Genomic DNA, 20,246 nt, shown 5'->3' with positions numbered 1-20,246 from the left:
GTCGAGAGCCTGTTTCTGTGCTGTAAGATTTTATACCTCTTTGGTCATTAACCTCTCCAGTCCTCATCCCCCACTCTTTACAACTTAAAATTAACAATGTTTCCACTCTTTCACAGTTCCCACAAAAGATCTAAGACCTGAAATGTTAACTTTGTGTTTCGTCTGACAGATGCCACTCAACCTACTAAATGTTTCCAGCATTTTCTATTCTTATTTCGATATATTATCCCTAAGTTGTTCCATCAGTCAGACATGAACAATAACCCATCATGCACATATCACTGAGGTGTTCCTGGCGATTCCAGGGCTTGTCCAGCATGTGGAACAAGCTGCCAGCACAAGTGGTGGATGCAGGGTCAATTTCACCCCTGAAGAGAAATTTGGATGCCTACATGGATGGGAGGGGTATGGAGGGTGCAGGTCGATGGGACTGGTAGATTAATGGTTTGGCACAGACTAGATGGGCCAAAGGGCATGTTTCTGTGCTATAGTATTCAATGACTCTGTATTCTGTCAAGATTCAAGATTGTTTAATGTCAGTTTCAATGCACAAGTTGTAAAGGAGAATAATTATTACTTCCAGTCTGATGCAGCACAAAAATAACCCAATGAGATAAAGAATATAATAATATAAACACAATAAATATAAATACATAAGATAGCTTATATACAGATTTTGATTATATGTCCATAAAGTGACGCTAGGCACAGTAGTGTCTGTATGTAAGGTGCCTGACAGAAAATGATAAAGTAGTGGTGTTTGGGGGTGGGGAAGGGTGGAAGTGTTGATCGACCTTACTGCTTGAGGAAAGCAACTGATTTTGAGTTTGCTGATCCTGGCATGGATGCTACGCAGCCTCCCTCCTGTTGGGAGTGGGACAAAAAGTTCACAAGCAGGGTGGATGAAATCCTTCATAATGTTACTGGCCTTTTTCTGGCACCTTTCTGTGAGTATGTTCTTGATGGCAGGTAGGTGGTGCATCGGGCAGTTTTGACTGCCCCTCCATGTTCCCTGCAGTGTCATGACGCAGCAAGTTGGAAGCTCGCCACTGCGCATCTGTGGAAGGACATGAATACAGCTCTGTATAGTCCAGCTCACTTCAGCCTCCTCAGAAAGTAGAGGTGGTGCTGACCTTTTCTAATAGTGTAGGATGTGTTCTGGGACCATGAGAGGTTGTGTGAGATATGTACTCCCAGGAGTTTGAAACTGCTCCCAGTTTCCACTGCTGTACCCCCAAAGTAAAGAGGGGTGTGAGTGGAACAAATTCCCCTGAAGTCGGTAACATTGTCATTGACATTGAAGAAGGTGTTACAGTATTTGCCTGGCATCAGGCCTCAGGCTCTTCCACCCTCTCTCTGTAGGCCTTCTCATCATCCTTGGTGATGAACCCCGCCATTGTGTCAACGGCGAGCTTGACAATGTGATTACTTGGGTGTTTGGCTGTGCAGTCATGTGTGAGCAATGGGCTCAGTGCACAGCTCTGGGGAGGGCAGCCATGTTGAGGATCACAAGGTGAGGGAGGGGTGGTTGTGCATCCTTACTATCAGAGATGTATTGGTTCGGAAGTCCAACAGCCAGTTACACAGTGTGTATTTAGACTGAGGAGTAGGAGTTTGTTCATCAAGGTCTGTGGGACAATCGTGTTAAATATCAAACTGAAATCCAGGAACAGCATCCTGACACAAGGGTCAGGGCCAGGTGCATGACAGATGCTATGGCATCTTTTGTAGAATGGGTCTGTTGATGAGTGTCCAGTGTGGCAGGAATGGAGTTTTTGGTGTGTGTCATTGCTAGCCGTTCAAAGAACCTCATGAAGATTGATGCCAGTGACACAGGACCGTAGTCATTTAGTTCTGAAGGGGTAGGGTTCTTTGGTACAGGGATGATGGTGGCTGGTATGAAATCTGGGGACATTAGCCTGGATGAGTGAAGTGTTGAAGACATGAAGACATCAGTGAGGTGGTTTGCACACTTGCGTGAATACTCAGCCTGGAATATTGTCTGGCCCACCTGCCTCATTTTTGCTGCTGTTACAGACAATGGCTGCCTACCTGGGAGGGGGTAGCTTTCATGTTGCATGCTTCAAAGTGTGCATCTTAGTGTCAGGGAGAGAGGTGCCACTGGTCCAGTTGATGCTGTTTTTCCTGTTATGTAGTCAGTAATGCCCTCGATGCGCAGCCACATACTCTGGGGATCGTTATCGGACAGTTGCTCCTGAATTTTTTGGGTGTGGGCAGTAATGCCGAAGTTGAGGTTTCTCCTATCTGCTCTGAGAGTGGATTTGCCTCCAGAGTTGAAGGCAGTGTCCTGGGCTTTTAGTAGGGTGCACCTCTGAGTTCAGCCAGGTCTTCTTCTTGTGTAGTGAGACGATAGTCCTTGAGGGACCAACATCATCTATACACACATAGAAATGAAGCCAGTGACAGATGAGGCATATTCCTTGAGGGTTGTGTCTTCTTTGTTTGTGGCAACCTCCTTGAATAGACAATAAGTGCAGAAGTAGACCATTCGACCCTTTGAGCCTGCACCGCCATTGTGAGATCATGGCTGATCATCTACTATCAATACCCGGTTCCTGCCTTGTCCCCATATCCCTTGATTCCCCTATCCATGAGATACCTATCTAGCTCCTTCTTGAAAGCATCCAGAGAATTGGCCTCCACTGCCTTCCGAGGCAGTGCATTCCAGACCCTCGCAACTCTCTGTGAGAAGAAGTTTTTCCTTAACTCTGTCCTAAATGACCTACCCCTTATTCTCAAACCATGCCCTCTGGTACTGGACTCTCCCAGCATCTGGAACATATTTCCTGCCTCTATCTTGTCCAATCCCTTAATAATCTTATATGTTGCAATCAGATCCCCTCTCAATCCCCTTAATTCCAGCGTGTACAAGCTCAGTCTCTCTAACCTCTCTGCGTAAGACAGTCCGGACATCCCAGGAATTAACCTTGTGAATCCACACTGCACTTCCTCTACAGCCAGGATGTCCTTCCTTAACCCTGGAGACCAAAACTGTACACAATACTCCAGGTGTGGTCTCACCAGGGCTCTGTACAAATGCAAGAGGATTTCCTTGCTCTTGCACTCAATTCCCTTTGTAATAAAGGCCAACATTCCATTAGCCTTCTTCACTGCCTGCTGCACTTGCTCATTCACTTTCAGTGACTGATGAACAAGGCCTCCTAGATTTCTTTGTATTTCTCCCTTACCTAACTCTACACCATTCAGATAATAATCTGCCTTCCTGTTCTTACTCCCAAAGTGGATAACCTCACACTTATTCACATTAAACATCATCTGCCAAGTATCTGCCCACTCACTCAGCCTATCCAAGTCACCCTGAATTCTCCTAACATCCTCATCACATGCCACACTGCCACTCAGCTTAGTATCATCAGCAAACTTGCTGATGTTATTCTCAATGCCTTCATCTAAATCGTTGATGTAAATCGTAAACAGCTGTGGTCCCAATACCGAGCCCTGTGGCACCCCACTAGTCACCACCTGCCATTCTGAGAAACACCCATTCACCCTTTGCTTTCTATCTGCCAACCAGTTTTCTATCCATGTCAATATCTTCCCCCCAATGCCATGAGCTCTGATTTTACCCACTAATCTCCTATGTGGGACCTTATCAAATGCCTTCTGAAAATCGAAGTACACTACATCCACTGGATCTCCCTTGTCTAACTTACTGGTTACATCCTCGAAAAACTCCAATAGATTAGTCAAGCATGATTTGCCCTTGGTAAATCCATGGTGGCTCGGCACAATCCTATCACTGCTATCTAGATATGCCACTATTTCATCTTTAATAATGGACTCTAGCATCTTCCCCACTACTGATGTTAGGCTGACAGGACGATAGTTCTCTGTTTTCTCCCTCCCTCCTTTCTTAAAAAGTGGGATAACATTAGTCATTCTCCAATCCTCAGGAACTGATCCTGAATCTAAGGAACATTGGAAAATGATTACCAATGCATCCGCAATTTCCAGGCCCACCTCATTTAGTACCCTAGGATGCAGACCATCTGGACCTGGGGATTTGTCAGTCTTCAGTCCCATCAGTCTACTCATCACTGTTTCCTTCCTAATGTCAATCTGTTTCATTTCCTCTGTTACCCTATGTCCTTGGCCCATCCATACATCTGGGAGATTGCTTGTGTCTTCCCTAGTGAAGACAGATCTAAAGTACTTATTAAATTCTTCTGCCATTTCTCTGTTTCCCATAACAATTTCACCCGATTCATTCTTCAAGGGCCCAACTTTGTTCTTAACTATCTTCTTTCTCTTCACATACTTAAAAAAGCTTTTGCTATCCTCCTTTATATTCCTGGCTAGCTTGTGTTCATACCTCATTTTTTCTCCCCGTATTGCCTTTTTAGTTAAGTTCTATTGTTCCTTAAAAATTTCCCAATTATCTGTCCTCCCACTCACCTTAGCTCTGTCATACTTCCTTTTTTTTTAACGCTATGCAATCTCTGACTTCCTTTGTCAACCACTTTGGCCTCTTTCCCCCCCTTTGAATCCTTCTTTCTCTGGGGGATGAACTAATATCAGCCAGTTAGTCCACAAACATGGTGATTGCCTTGTTAGGCCATACAGTGATGATCCTCTTGACTGGTTTCTCCATTTTCAGCACGTGGGTATGCTGAGATTAACATTATGGAGATGAGATCAGAGAAGCCAAGGTGAGGGCGTGGGATGGCTTTGTAAGCACCACGTCTATATGAACTTGGTCCAGTCTTATGAGTTTCCCTAGTGGCCATGGTGATGTGTTGGTGGAATTTGGTTAACTTGCCCTGCAGGTTGACATGATTGAAGTCTCCTGCAAGTATGAAGAGAATGTCCGGATGCTTGTTTTGTAGAGAGCTGGTGAAACTGTAAAGCTCTCCCAGTGTGACCTTTCTGTTCGCACTCAGGAGGATGTAGACAGCGGTGACGAACACAACAGCAAACTCCCTGAGCGGGTAATGTGGCCGACATCTAATTGTAAGATGCTTAATTGCCCCAGATAGTGACTGCTAACTACAGATGAGTTTGGGACCAACCTTTGTTAATGTACACACAGATTCCACCTCCTTTGGGTTTCCCCGACAGGGAGGTTATGTCATCCTGTCAAGTTGAAATGCCAGTTCGGGCACGTTGTTGTTTAGCCACGTTTTGGTGAAAACCAGAAGGAAGCAGCTTCTCATCTCTTTCTGTGCATTCATTCCCAGTGAGTCCATTTTATTTCTATTGAGTAGCCAGGAAAAGAGAACGTGTCGCTAGCCTGATCTCAGCCTTGCTGGTGCCTGACCCTCTTGCCATGTTTCTGTTTAGTTTTGCACCGCCTGTGTCTGCCACTCCCTCGGGTGAGCTGCCTAGACCAGGTTATTATCACTGGGTCTGATGTCCATAGATTCCATCCAATGTGGTTGCAAATCTTACTGAAGATATTGTTACGAATGTGCCACAACTCTGAGGGGCCGAAAGGTACAAAGTCATCCCCTCCTTTTTGAGAATCGCAAGATCGCTATTAATTCGGGTCAGGGACCCCGGAAATGAGAGAGAATCCTCAAGGTTTTGGAATGTGTTCTGGCCTCAGCAAGACAAAGCCACGGATAACGGCCATTGTCTCTTGGAGACGGAATTGTGTATTGAGTACTGTACTATTCATTGAAGCCCTCAGGGGACGACCAGAATGGGCTGGTTGAGGGATTGCATTATCCCAACCTGATTGACATCTGAGACCCCGTGAGTAAGGATAAAAGAGGGACTGGGGAACAACCCCTTTAGACGCACCAGGAGAAACGCTAGAAATCCCGTGACAGAGTTTAATAGCGACAGCCGGTGGGGGGGCTCGTGTGTGTCCTTTCCCTTGCCTGGGATTGGGGCCTTACCACGGAAGAACGGTTTAGCTAAAGGAGAGGCCACAAGTGAACGGCCATGACAACGAGACTCTGACAGATCGAAATCATAAAAGGAATTGGCAAGTTTCTAAAAATCCCTCTCTCTCTAACAAAGGCTGCAGCCTGAATGAAACGTGTGACTTTGATATTTCCATCGGACAATACATTATCCCCTAGACAACGATAGAGCTTATTTCTTATTGATTATTATTATACCCGCACTTTTAGATTTAGTATTGACGACGTATATTATCTGTCTGTTTGCATTGATATTATTTTTGTGTATTTTTACTAAATAAATACTGTTAAAAATAGTACCGTCAGACTTCAACGGACCTCTCTATCTTTGCTGGTAAGTGACCCAGTTACGGGGTTTGTAACAACATATTTTGGGCATTATACTTCTGTTGGTCTGATTAACATTAGATAAACATTGTTAATGGACACTCAAATGGTGGTGAGTATTGGTACCTTGGGTTGAAGTGCTTGATGTTGCGGTGTTTGCTGAGATTGGCAATTAGCTTGCAGACTGAGGATGTCACCTCAACTGGTGATGAAACATCTCCAAAGCTAATCAGCAAGCTCCACAAACACTGCACCATCAAATTCTGCTGGAATGGCAGATGATGTTTGCAGGTAACACTGAAGCACTCAGAACTGTGCACAAAATTGCTCTTCTCTGAATTACTGCAATTTTAATCTGGATAGCAGCATTTTATTGACACTTTATGATTGAGATTTGAGCCCTTAATGATTACTCCAGTACGAAACTGAGGGATACTGCACTTTTGGACTTGTTAATGTTTGGTATGAAGCATAACCCAATGGCTTATCAGACCTTTTAGGTGGGTGTAAAAGACTCAATTGCAGTACTTTGGGTACTACTCGCCGTTTTGTTTGTCCATTGTACTGACTAATATTTATCACTCAAACAATGACTAAAAGTATCATTATATCGTTATTTGTGAGAGTTTCATTATTCAGCAGGTTCCTCATTTCAGTAGTTCATGTTTAAACTGCCATCTCATCACCCTCAATCCACTGGGAGCTTCTGTCCTTGATAGTTAGCAACTGCTGGGATGTAATAGTGTTTTCAAAGATTTTTATAATGAAGCCTCATTTCCTTGCCACAACTCATCCCCCCTCCCCCCCCCCCCCTTTAACATCTGTTGTTGAGCTAGCATTTGATCAAGAGTGGTAATCTTCTTTTGGATTTTGCTCTGGTAGTTGGGTAGATGGGACCATTCTGTGCATTGTCTATTTTAGAGCAGGTGAAACTTTTAAAGCAGGCTCTCCTTGCAGCATGTAAGACAATGAGTGGGCTGGAGTACCCGAGTAATGACAGAGGAGTTGTCTGCCCTTCAAACTTCCAGATCTCCACATTTTTCCTGTTCTGGTATTTTAATTATAGAGAGATACATCACAGAAACTGATCCTTTGGCCCACTGTACACTTGCCAGCCTTCAAGCATACATCCATACAAAACATATTTACGAGCATTTGGTCCATAGTTTTCTGTGCCTTGAGTTTCATATACACAAGTATACACCTCTCAAATTGTGCAAGAGCACCTGCTTCCATTACCCACTCAGTCAGCATGGTCTGGATTCCAACCACCATCTCAATGACAATTACATCTCAGGTTCTCTCTAAACCTCATATCACTTACCCTAAACTTATGTCTTGTAGTTTTAGATACCTCTGCTATAAATTCATTATCTTAATCACTACAAAATCATTGGTGCAGCATTTAGCTTCCCAATTTCCTGCAAATCCCTCTAACTTTTTGGCTTAGTTTTCTATTTTAAGACCCTTTTTGATACCTAACCCTGTGTCTACGGTTTTGACCACTCCCCCTAATATCATCTAATGTGGTTTGTTGTAAAACTTGGGTTGCCCCCAATGTACTACGTGACTACTTGTCCTTATTTCTTAGCATGAGCAGACACTGACCTTACCCTGGTTACCTGTATGTGATGTGAACTTTGATTCTGAATGCTGCCTCTTGTACTGCAGGAGTCTGTTAATCTTTATGGAGTCCATCCCTTTTATCTGTGTATGGAGCCGGATGGGAAGTCACATGGTGTTTTCCTTCTCAACAGCAATGCAATGGGTAAGCACGGAATACCGGACGGATCTGCTGAGATGTTTGCTGGCATTCCATTGTTTGGAAGTACTTTTCATACCCATTGCTAATTCACGCAGACTGTTGGGTTTGGATTGAGTGTCTGATGTTGGAGATAGTTAGGCTTAAGGTTTTGGTTGAGGTTGGTAATTTTGGTGTTGAGGTCTTGGTTTGGGATTGGTGTTCTTGATGTAGGGAGTGTGGTTTTGGGGCTGTGGTTCTATCTTATGATACTGTTTGACTCAGAGTTGCTCAGAAAAAATGAGGAAACATCACCCTCAACTACTCTGCTGTTCCTGCTCTGTATAGTTTGGAGAGAAGTGGATCACAGTTGATTAGGATTTAAATCAGAGAACAATAAGTAAATGGTTAAATCTAACAATGTTGAGTTCCATTCCAATTTAGCTTTCAGATGTTAAGCGGTTGAAGAATCTCTTTAATGTGCAGGCATTGAAGAATATGAGAACTTGTTTCAAAAGGACATCATTTAATTCAATGATCGTGAGCTAATTGTCTTTCTTTTGTAGAAGTGGCCCTCCAGCCCACTCCTGCTCTGACATGGAGAACCATTGGTGGTATTCTTGACCTTTACATATTTATGGGTCCGGACCCAAACTCAGTCATTCAACAGTATTTGGAGGTCATTGGTAAGTGAAAGATTACCAGAAAAGTGAGCATATAGTCACTTCTCTTCAAATATATTTTATCAGATCTGTGGCACTGCTGCTTACCAGCAAGACACGTTCTATAATACCACCTTCCAACATATTACATCACAATTGACTGCTCAAATTCAGATGCATTAGCGTATCTTTTTGAGGCCATGATGTTTATTAATGTGAGATTATTACTAATGCCCAGGGATATTGCTAGACTATCAAGAGCCTGTATATTTTCCATTTGTGTCAGAGAGGCGATTCTGAAATGACTTCATAAGCAACTTGTAGTAAACCATAAGACCATGGCACTACAAAAGTCAATATTTACTACATTGATGAGGCCCATCGTAAGTTGGGGGACCATTTCATCGACCAGCTCCCCACCATCCCCCACGTGGGACTTCCTGGTGGCCAAACATTTTAATTCCCATTCCGAAATGTCGATCCGTGACCTTCTCTTGTGCCAGGATGAGGCCACCCTCAGGGTGGAGGAGCAACACCTTATATGCCATCTTGTGTAGCCTCCAACTTGACGGCATGAATATCAATTTCTCCTTTGATTAACAAATCATTCCCTCCCTTCTTTTATTCCCAACTCTGACCCTTCACTTCTCACCTGCCTATTACTTCACTCTGGGTCTCCTCCTCTGTCCCTTTCTGCTATTGTCCACTCTCCTCTCCAATCAGATTCTTTCTTCTCCACCATTAGACCTTTCCCAGCCTCCTGGGTTCACATATCACCTTCCAGCTAGCCTCTTTCCCTTCCCCCTACCTGTTTACTCCGGCATCTTCCCTCTTCAGTCTCAGTCCTGAAGGAGGGTCTCGGCTCGTAACATTGACTGCTTACTCTTTTCCATAGATACTGCCTGGCCTGCTGAGTTCCTCCAGCACATTGTGTGTGTTGCTTTGGATTTCCAGCATCTGCAGACTTTCTCATGTTTTTAATATTTAGTATGTCTTAATAGACAGAATTATTATTCCACCTGAAGAAGAATACAATGATGCTCTACATGCTCTATACAAGGCTACAATACTGCGGAATTCTTGACATTATCTGGAATGTACTGTTTGAAAGGAGATTAGATTCAAACTCGAATGCTTCTCAAAAAGGAATTGTGTGTGTACCATACAAAAGATGAGTGAGGACAGGGGAAATCTGTTTATCTTGGGGAAAAGGCAGATGAAAAAAACTAATTTCAGTATATAATCCTGAACTTTAAGTCAAGTGGGTTAATTGCCAGATTGTAAAATGTGTATTTTCTTGGAACTGAAATACATACATCCTCCAGTTACTCTGCACAGGTCAAAAAAATTGTCACAAGTTCTAGGGTAGTAGGGTAATTGGTTCTGTGTGTAAGAATCATTCCTTAAAAAGCTGAATTGTCCACACGGTTTAATGCTGTTCTCTTGTTTTACTCGAAGAACCTGAGTCAGCAGTAACTTCAGAGTATGGGTAAGAGAGAGTTGTCAGAGAATAATGTAGTAAACATCATGTGCTGTGGAATAAAGTTAACTCTGACTCAACCTGGATGCTGAATATCACACTGACATGTTACAGAGAGCAGTGGACAACAGTGCCTGCTCTGTGAACACTTCAACAGAAATGATGTGGCAGTTCCATTTTAGAATGAATTTTCATAGAAAAGATAACCCTTCCAAATAATGTCTACATCATGAAATTTAAAAGCAGGATGGTCGCAGTGGAAATGTACAGAACAATAGTGGATCACAGTTAGAGAAATGATCTATTTGCTGTTCTGACCACACCATGAGAAGCATGTGGTTAATTGAGGAAGTGAGCAGCAGAAGTCATGGGAAACATTAATCATGGCTATGAGATCTTTCCTAGGGTGGGGTTGTCTCCTTTATGAAGAATATGTGTAAGGGTAGTTTTATTTGAAGTGGTTAACATTGTAAAGATTAAAGATTAACTTTATTTGCCATATGTACATTGAAACATGCAGTGAAATGTGTCATTTGTGTCAAGACCAACACAGTCTGAGGATGTGCTGGGGACAGAAAGCAAGTGTTATGATGCTTCTGGTGCCAATATAGCATGCCAGCAATGACTCACCCTAGCCCTTATTAGAATGTGGGAGGAAACTGGAATACCTGTAGAAAGCCGACATGGTCACAGGGAGAACAAGGAACTGCCTTCAGTGGTGGAATTGAACCCAGGTCACTGCATTATGTGAATTATGTATAAGCTACTGAAGTTAATCTGAGGCAATGATTTCCCACTCCAAGGATAATACACACAGAATTCTCTGTGTGTTGCTAGAATTATCAAGTTTCTACAAGAGCTAGGAATTAGGATGAGGCTGGATGTATGTATTTAAACTGGCATGAGACAGTGGCCTTTCTCTCCGGCTTAAGTTTCTTGGAGCATTGTCACAGAAATCTCCATGATGAACTGCAACTCCTCTGGAGACTGTGCCATTTAATGGAGATATGTTGGGCAAAAAACTGAAACTAAGACTTACTATTGCCTGCAACATTTACTAATCTTTGTGATGTTCTGACCATATTGTTAGTTTTTTGTCACCCTGAGATATTACTGCTTTGTGTGGCAGGTTTGCCTTCGATGGTGTCTGCTTGGGGTCTCGGATTTCATCTCTGCCGCTGGGGATATGAGACAAGTAACGCCACCTGGGAGGTGGTTAACCAGATGAGGAAAGCAGGAATGCCTCAGGTTTATAAAACAAAAGTCATTCCCTCTTGCAGCAGCTGGAAAGATGGATAATTGTCAGAGAATGAAGCGTGCATGTCAAATGGGCTGTGGTGGGTTTTGGTTGGGAAGGGGTATGGGCCAGAATTGGGGGACTGTGGATAGGATGAGTTGCAGACTGGCAGGGGAAGGTCATGTGGAGTGGGCACAGGTCAGAACAGCATGCATTCAAAGGAAAAAGTTTAGTAGGATTAGACTCTGGGTTGTGGGTTTGTGAATGCTGAGGGGATGGGTTGGAATGATGGAAGGAGGCGGGCTACAATTGATGAGATACCGATCAGAGTGAAAGGATTTAGCACATCGTTTGGAAGGAATGTGGGACAGGTCAGAACTGGTTAAGGCTGGTTTATACTTGTCCATACAGGCTATGCCACAGCCTACGCTGTAACCCTGATTTTCACTTCTGCGTCGCTGTACGCCATAGCGAGCATGCGTTGGTGTGCGCCGAAACGCTAGTTGGTGGTGGGGTTTCTATGTCACTGTGTTGAGTTTCTTCGTGAGAGACATGGACGAGGAAGTGCATTTCAAACATTTTTGCATGTCGGCAGGTAGATTTGATGATTTGGTTCGTCTATTTCATATCAATGTACTCACAGCCTACAAACATGGCGGAGAAGAAGCAACCGGAAATGCATAGGAGGAAATGCGATGCTACCAAGCGGACCAATCACTGTTCTTGGGGTCTGCATTGCCATGATGCATGTGTAATTTTTCTGGAGAGGTGTTCGTCACTCTACAGCGTAGGGTATGGCGTAGATACGGCATAGTGTACGCATTACCTACAGCGTCGATGCGACGCACAAGTATAAATCAGCCCTTAGAATCCCAAAGGAAAGGTGGCCTTGAGCTGGAACTGGTCGGATAGATATCTATGGCGCCTGGGAGTTGGCCTGTAAGGGATAAGCAGTAAATGGCCAGGAGCTTTTCTGGATGGCTTATGACACCTTGGCAATCTAAAATCGAACTCATTTGCTGTTCCTTCAGGATGCTCAGTGGAATGATATCGATTACATGATTGAATATCGAGACTTCACCTTTGACCCTGAGAAATTTGCCAGTCTTCCACAACTGGTGGCAGACCTCCACTCCCATGGACAGCAATATGTGATGATTCTGGTAAGTTTAGTCACCCAGTATCCCTGTAGGTGGTTCGCGAATATGATAGATTCTTATTTTACTCCCCAAAGCCTCAATATCCTTCCCACAGTGGGGCGAAAAGAACTGGATGCAATACTCCAGATGTGGCCTAACCAGAGTTTCATGAACTTGCAACATCAGCTCCTGACTTTTGAACTCAGTGCCTCGGCTAAAAAAAGCAAGCATTCCGTCAGCCTTCTTAACCACCTTATCAACCTGTGTAGCCACGTTCAAAGAGCTATGAACTTGGATCCCAAGATCTCTCTGCTCAGCAACACTTAACAGTGTACTGCCTCCTTATATTTGCCCTACCGAGGTGCAACACCTCACATTTATCTGGGTTAAACTCCATCTGCCATTTCTCAGTCCTATCTGAAACTGATCTATATCATGCTGTATTCTTTGTCAGTCTCCTACACTATCCATAACTCCACTAATCTTGGTATCATCCAGAAATTTACTAACCTACCTATCTCCATTTTCATCCAGATCATTTATATACATCCCAATCAGCAGAGGTCCTAGCACAGATCCCTGAGGAACACAACTAATTACAGAACTCCAGCAGGAATAAGTCCCTTCAACCACCACCCTCTGCCTTCTATGTGCAAGCCAGTTCTGAGGCCAAACAACCAATTCGGCGGGGATCCTAATCTTCTGGATCAGCCTCTCATGAAGTACTAAATACCTCACTAAAATCCATGTAGACAACGTCCACTGCCAGACTCTCAATCTCTCTCGTCACACTTTTCTTCAGTGATTACCCTGCGCCTGATGTGAGACTCATCGGTCTATAGTTCCCAGGATTTTCCCTTGTTCCCTTCTTAAATACAGGTACAACATTAGCCACTTGCCGGTCCTCCAGGACCTTGCCTGTGGGTAGAGAGGAAATAAAGATACTGGACAAGGGTTCAGTCATCTCATCTCTTGCCTCGTTTAATAACCTGGAGTAAATCCCATCACACCCTGGTGACTTATCCATCTTAATATTTATTGGGAGGCCAAACACCTCCTCCTCCTTGACCTCTAAATGCCCGAACATATTTATACACTCAGCACTGATCACCTGGTCCTCCGTGTCCTTTTCCTTGGTAAATACTGAAGCAAAATACTCATTAAGAACCTCACTCACATTCACTGCATCCAAGCAAATGTTACCCCCTTTTCCCCACCCTCTCCCAAGTTATCCTTTTACTCTTGATGTATGTGAACCCCCCGGTTTCCTTGGGCTGCGTAAATCGAGGGATACACACGCCAAACCCATGAGATTGACACAGCTCACCCACCCCTAACCCCGGTTTGTGTGGATGCTGTGTAATTCGTTACCCTGTTACAACTCAGTGCCAAGAGATAACAGCACACTGCTTAAAGGAATTATATTTATGAATGCCAACTTAACTAAACGGTTAGTAAAGAAGGAAAAAAACAAAAAGGGACCATTATAATTAAACAGTCAAATGTGCACAATTTGGAGCTCAGCTCTTCCAAAAGTCATATTCACCGATCCTCAGTAGACCTCTGCACCTTGCTCCGTCGAATCTCGGTCCCCCACCTTGCTCCGTCGAATCTCGGTCCCCCACCTTGCTCCGTCGAATCCCGGTCCCCCCACCTCTGCACCTTGATCCGTCGAATCCCAGTCCCCCACCTTGCTCCGTCGAATCCCAGTCCCCCACCTTGCTCCGTCGAATCTCGGTCCCCCACCTTGCTCCGTCGAATCTCGGTCCCCCACCTTGCTCCGTCGAATCCCGGTCCCCCACCTGGCTCCGTCGAATCCCAGTCCCCCACCTGGCTCCGTCGAATCCCAGTCCCCAACCTTGCTCCGTCGAATCCCAGTCCCCCACCTTGCTCCGTCGAATCTCGGTCCCCCACCTTGCTCCGTCGAATCCCGGTCCCCCCACCTCTGCACCTTGATCCGTCGAATCCCAGTCCCCCCACCTCTGCACCTTGATCCGTCGAATCCCGGTCCCCCCACCTCTGCACCTTGATCCGTCGAATCCCGGTCCCCCCACCTCTGCACCTTGATCCGTCGAATCCCGGTCCCCCCACCTCTGCACCTTGATCCGTCGAATCCCGGTCCCCCCACCTCTGCACCTTGATCCGTCGAATCCCGGTCCCCCCACCTCTGCACCTTGATCCGTCGAATCTCGGTCCCCCCACCTCTGCACCTTGATCCGTCGAATCCCGGTCCCCCCACCTCTGCACCTTGATCCGTCGAATCCCAGTCCCCCACCTTGCTCTGTCGAATCCCGGTCCCCCACCTTGCTCTGTCGAATCCCGGTCCCCCACCTTGCTCTGTCGAATCCCGGTCCCCCACCTTGCTCCGTCGAATCCCGGTCCCCCCACCTCTGCACCTTGTTCCGTCGAATCTCGGTCCCCCACCTTGCTCCGTCGAATCCCGGTCCCCCACCTTGCTCCGTCGAATCCCGGTCCCCCACCTTGCTCCGTCGAATCCCGGTCCCCCACCTTGCTCCGTCGAATCCCGGTCCCCCCACCTTGCTCCGTCGAATCCCGGTCCCCCACCTTGCTCCGTCGAATCCCAGTCCCCCCACCTCTGCACCTTGCTCCATCGAATCTCGGTCCCCCACCTTGCTCCGTCGAATCCCAGTCCCCCACCTTGCTCCGTCGAATCCCGGTCCCCCACCTTGCTCCGTCGAATCCCGGTCCCCCACCTTGCTCCGTCGAATCCCAGTCCCCCCACCTCTGCACCTTGCTCCATCGAATCTCGGTCCCCCACCTTGCTCCGTCGAATCCCAGTCCCCCCACCTCTGCACCTTGCTCCGTCGAATCTCGGTCCCCCACCTTGCTCCGTCGAATCCCGGTCCCCCCACCTCTGCACCTTGATCCGTCGAATCCCAGTCCCCCCACCTCTGCACCTTGATCCGTCGAATCCCGGTCCCCCCACCTCTGCACCTTGATCCGTCGAATCCCGGTCCCCCCCACCTCTGCACCTTGATCCGTCGAATCCCAGTCCCCCACCTTGCTCTGTCGAATCCCGGTCCCCCACCTTGCTCCGTCGAATCCCGGTCCCCCCACCTCTGCACCTTGATCCGTCGAATCCCAGTCCCCCCACCTCTGCACCTTGATCCGTCGAATCCCGGTCCCCCCACCTCTGCACCTTGATCCGTCGAATCCCGGTCCCCCCACCTCTGCACCTTGATCCGTCGAATCCCAGTCCCCCACCTTGCTCTGTCGAATCCCAGTCCCCCACCTTGCTCCGTCGAATCCCGGTCCCCCCACCTCTGCACCTTGCTCCGTCGAATCCCGGTCCCCCCACCTCTGCACCTTGCTCCGTCGAATCTCGGTCCCCCACCTTGCTCCGTCGAATCCCGGTCCCCCACCTTGCTCCGTCGAATCCCGGTCCCCCCACCTCTGCACCTTGTTCCGTCGAATCCCGGTCCCCCACCTTGCTCCGTCGAATCCCGGTCCCCCCACCTCTGCACCTTGCTCCGTCGAATCCCGGTCCCCCACCTTGCTCCGTCGAATCCCGGTCCCCCCACCTCTGCACCTTGCTCCGTCGAATCCCGGTCCCCCCACCTCTGCACCTTGCTCCGTCGAATCCCGGTCCCCCCACCTCTGCACCTTGTTCCGTCGAATCCCGGTCCCCCACCTCTGCACCCTGCTCCGTCGAATCCCGGTCCCCCACCTTGCACCATCAAATCCTGGTCCACCACAGGGTCGAATCCTACGGCTGGTTCTCTCCAGCATCTTGTCTCTTCATCTCCCACTGAACAAGGACCAAGGCTTCCATCAGTGTCAGGCCCACAAAAAAATCCCTCCCCTGATTGGATGGCTCACATTCCAAAGCACCCATTATCTCTAGCCATAACCCGAACACAGCTTCTACAGAAAGACCATTACGTTAGCAGTGAAACCTTTCCCAGGGTACTACATATGTATATATAGAATGCCTTGGGATTCTGCTTATTCCTGCTTGCTAAGGATTATACCCAATTACTTGACTTCACAGCCATTTGTAGCATTGAATTTCACAGACTCAGTACACCCTGAATAAAAGAGATCCCCCCTCATCTCTGTTCTAAGTGGATGTCATTCTGTTCTGAAGTTGTGCCATCAGGTTCTAGACTCCTCCCCTATAGGAAATATCCTTTCCACATCTAATCTATTCAGGCTTTCAATATTTAATAAGTTTCGATGAGATCTCCCCTCTTCTAAACTCCAATTAGTACAGGCCCAGAGCCATCAAATGCTCCTTATACGTTAACCATTTTATTCCTGGAATCATTCTCGTTAAGTGGCCCAAAACTGCTCGCAATATTCCAAGTGTGGTCTGACCAATACCTTCAAAAGCCTCAGCATTACACAAGGAAATCTGCAGATGCTAGAAATTCAAACAACACACACAAAATGCTGGTGTTACACAGCAGGCCAGACAGCATCTATAGGGAGAAGCACTTCTCCCTATAGATGCTGCCTGGCCTGCTGTGTTCCACCAGCATTTCATCCTGCTTTAATATTCTCATCCTCTTGAAACAAATGTGAACATTGCACTTAACCTTCTTTACCATCGGATCAACCTGTAATTTAACCTTCAGGGAATCCTGCACAAGGACTCTCAAGTCCCTTTGCAACTCTGATTTTTGTACTTTCTCCACTTAGAAAATTATCTAAGCCTTTATTTCTTCTACCAAAGTGCATGACCTAACCTATATTCCATCTGCCACTTCTTTGCCCATTCTCCCAATCTAAGTCCTTCTGCAGACTCTGTTTCCTCAACACAACCTGCTCCTCCACCTATCTTTGTATCATCTGCGATCTTGGCAATAAAACCATCAATTCTCCCGTCCAAATCATTGAGATACAATGTAAAAAGAAGAGATCCCAACACCAACCTCCGTGGAACACCAGTAGTCATCAGCAGCCAATCAGAAAGGGCCCCTATATTCCCACTGTTTGTCTATTGCCAATCAGCCAATCTTCTATCATTGCTAGTAGCTTTCCTGTAATACCGTGGGCTCTTATTATGTTAAACAGCTTCATGTGTGGCACCTTATCCAAGGCCATCTGAAAACCCAAGTAAACAGCATGCATTAACTCATCTTTACCTGTTCTGCTTGTTATTTCCTCAAGGAATTCCAAAATATTAGTTAGGCAATATTTCCCCTGAAGGAAACAGTGCTGACTTTGGCCTTTCTTTTCTTGTGCCTCCTCATCCTTAATAATGGACTCCACCATCTGTCCAACTACTGAAGTCAGGCTAACTGGCCTATAATTTTCTTTTTTCTGCCTTCCTCCTTCCTGAAGAATATAGTGACATTTGCAATTTTCCAGTCCTCTAGAAGCATTTCAGAATCTAGCGATTCTTGAAACATCAACACTAATGCCTCTACAATCTCTTTAGCTACCTCTCTCAGAACCCTGGTCTATAGTCCATTTGGTCCAGGTGATTTACCTACCTTCAGAGTTTTCAGCTTCTGAAGCACCTTCCCCATAGTAACAGCAACTACACATGTTTCTGCCCCATGGCACTCTCAAACCTCTGGCAAACTGCTAGTGTCTTCCACTGTGAAGACTGATGCAAAATACTTATTCAATTTGTCTGCCATTTCTGTGCTCTCCTTTACCAGTGCATCTATATCTACTCTCACCTCTCTTTTACACTTTAAACATCTGAAAGAAATTGGTATCCTTTTTTATGTTATTTTATTGGCCAGCTTACCTTCATATTTCATCTTTTCTCTCCTTATGGCTTTTTTTTAGCTACCTTCCATTGGTTTTTAAAGGCTTCCCAGTTCTCTAAATTCCGACTAATTTTTGCTAAATTATATGCCCTTTCTTTTGCTTTTATGTTGTCTTTGACTTCCCTTGTCAGCCACGGTTGCCTCATTCTCCCTTTAGAATACTTCTTCATCTTTGGAATGCGTCTTACAGATTGCTCACAGAAACTCCAGTCATTGCTGTTGTGCCATCATCTGTGCTAGTGTCCCCTTCCAATCAACTTTGGCCAACTTCTCTCATGCCTGTTATTCCCTTTACTCCACTATAATACTGATACCTCTGACTTTATATTCTCTCTGTCAAACTGCAGGGTGAATTCTATCGCATTATGATCACTGTCTCCCTTGATAGTTTTCAATGAGATCTCTCTCATTCTCCTGAATTCCAGTGAGTAGAGGCCCAGAGCCATCAAACGCTCCCGATATGATAAGCCTTTCAATCACAAAATCATTTTCATGAACCTCCTTTGAACCCTCCCCAATCTCTCAAGGGAACTTGCAAGCTTCATGCAGACAGCACTGAAGGTCAGGATGAAATGGGTCCCCGGAGCTGTGATACAGCTGTACCAATGTGCCACCCAGTTTTGATCTCAACTCCTGAACCCCAAGTATATTACTGAGCCAGTACACCGGTGCAAAGCAGACAGAGTGCAGCACTCTCAAGTAATTGATAAACCAGAACTCCATCCGCACACTCCGGATGTCATGTTCTTGCCTCTTCTCAAGATGCTAAGTTTGCCCATTCTCCTTGCAGGACCCAGGAATCAGCAGCATCCAACCACCAGGTTCCTATTGGCCATATGACGAAGGCCTGAAACGGGGAGTCTTCATCTCCAATGCATCTGCAAGTCCTCTTATTGGAAAGGTAAGGAACTTGCAGCAGATTCAGCAGGGTAATCAAGCAGGAGTAGTTTGTGAACTCTGGGAGTGACTGTCCTGAAAGGTTAGCTGGCATGGTGTGCACTTATTTCCACTTAGAGCCTGTAAGTATTGCTGAATTCAGTGTATCGGATTGGTTCTTGCATTTGGCCTACCAGTGTACTCTTGAATTCAAAGACTGTGTTGGGGTAGGAATAAAACAGATGATTCAATCAACGTATCTTCTGGATTCAGACAAAAGGCTTGCTTCACTTTCACTCAGGCTCCCCATCACCTCTTGGGTCCTCGGACTTTCCATCTTCCTTCCCTGAACACCCCAATTCTCCTGCCTCCTCTGTTGCCACTAACTGATCCCACCTCTGATTCCTGCCGTGTCTTTCACCATCCCCTCTGACCTTCCCCTCACTGAAGTAGAATGTTCTCTCCTCAGCAAGGACCTTGCCCTTGTCACCCTTCGCCTGCACTCCAGTGAGTTCCACGCCCACCACAATGCCAAGCTCTTCTTCTGTTGCCTCCATCACTGAGCCCACCTCTTTGGCAATGGAGGCAACCCCGCACTGATGATCCCTTCTCCAGTCTCTAATTGTCCTTCTTTTCTTGGACACCCCGTTCTGTTCTCTACCTGCTCTGGATCTTTTCATCTCTAATTGCCAATAAGACATTGACTATCTCGACTTCAGCACTCCACTCTCCTCCTTGAATCTTATACCCTCTGAACACACTGCATTCTGCTCTCTCTGCACCAATCCAAACATTGCCATCAAACCCGCAGACAAAGGGGACGCTGTTACAGTGTGGCAGACTGACCTCTGCTTTGCTGAGACCAGGCTGCAACTCTCGGTCACCTCCTCTTAATTACCCCTTGATAAGGATCCCACTAAGGGCCATCAGAACATTACATTGTCTCTGACATCATCACCAACTCTGGAGATCTCCCATCTACTGCCACCAAACTCATAATTCCCTTATCCTGTACTGCTCGCTTCTACCTAAAGTTCACAAACGTGACTGTCCAGGTATGGCCATTGTCTCTGCCTGCTCCTGCCCCACTGAATCTGTGTCCGTAAACCTGAACTTAATTCTATCCCCCTT

General features: G+C 46.1%; 1 protein-coding gene across 1 annotated transcript in view; it reads left to right on the top strand.

Annotated features, from left to right (window-relative positions):
• gaa2 (alpha glucosidase 2) overlaps positions 1-20,246 on the top strand; it is a 69,197-nt gene that overhangs the window by 16,873 nt on the left and 32,078 nt on the right. The window contains exons 5-9 of the mRNA XM_059979786.1: positions 7,908-8,004; positions 8,544-8,663; positions 11,249-11,367; positions 12,388-12,519; positions 19,030-19,140. Of these exons, the coding sequence (XP_059835769.1) occupies positions 7,908-8,004; positions 8,544-8,663; positions 11,249-11,367; positions 12,388-12,519; positions 19,030-19,140 (579 nt within the window). The remainder of the gene's footprint in view (positions 1-7,907; positions 8,005-8,543; positions 8,664-11,248; positions 11,368-12,387; positions 12,520-19,029; positions 19,141-20,246) is intronic.

Source organism: Hypanus sabinus, chromosome 9, assembly GCF_030144855.1.
Source record: "Hypanus sabinus isolate sHypSab1 chromosome 9, sHypSab1.hap1, whole genome shotgun sequence".
In the NCBI taxonomy this organism is placed as follows: Eukaryota; Metazoa; Chordata; class Chondrichthyes; order Myliobatiformes; family Dasyatidae; genus Hypanus; species Hypanus sabinus.
Note: the sequence above shows the minus strand (reverse complement) of the source record. Positions and strands in the feature narration are given on the sequence as shown.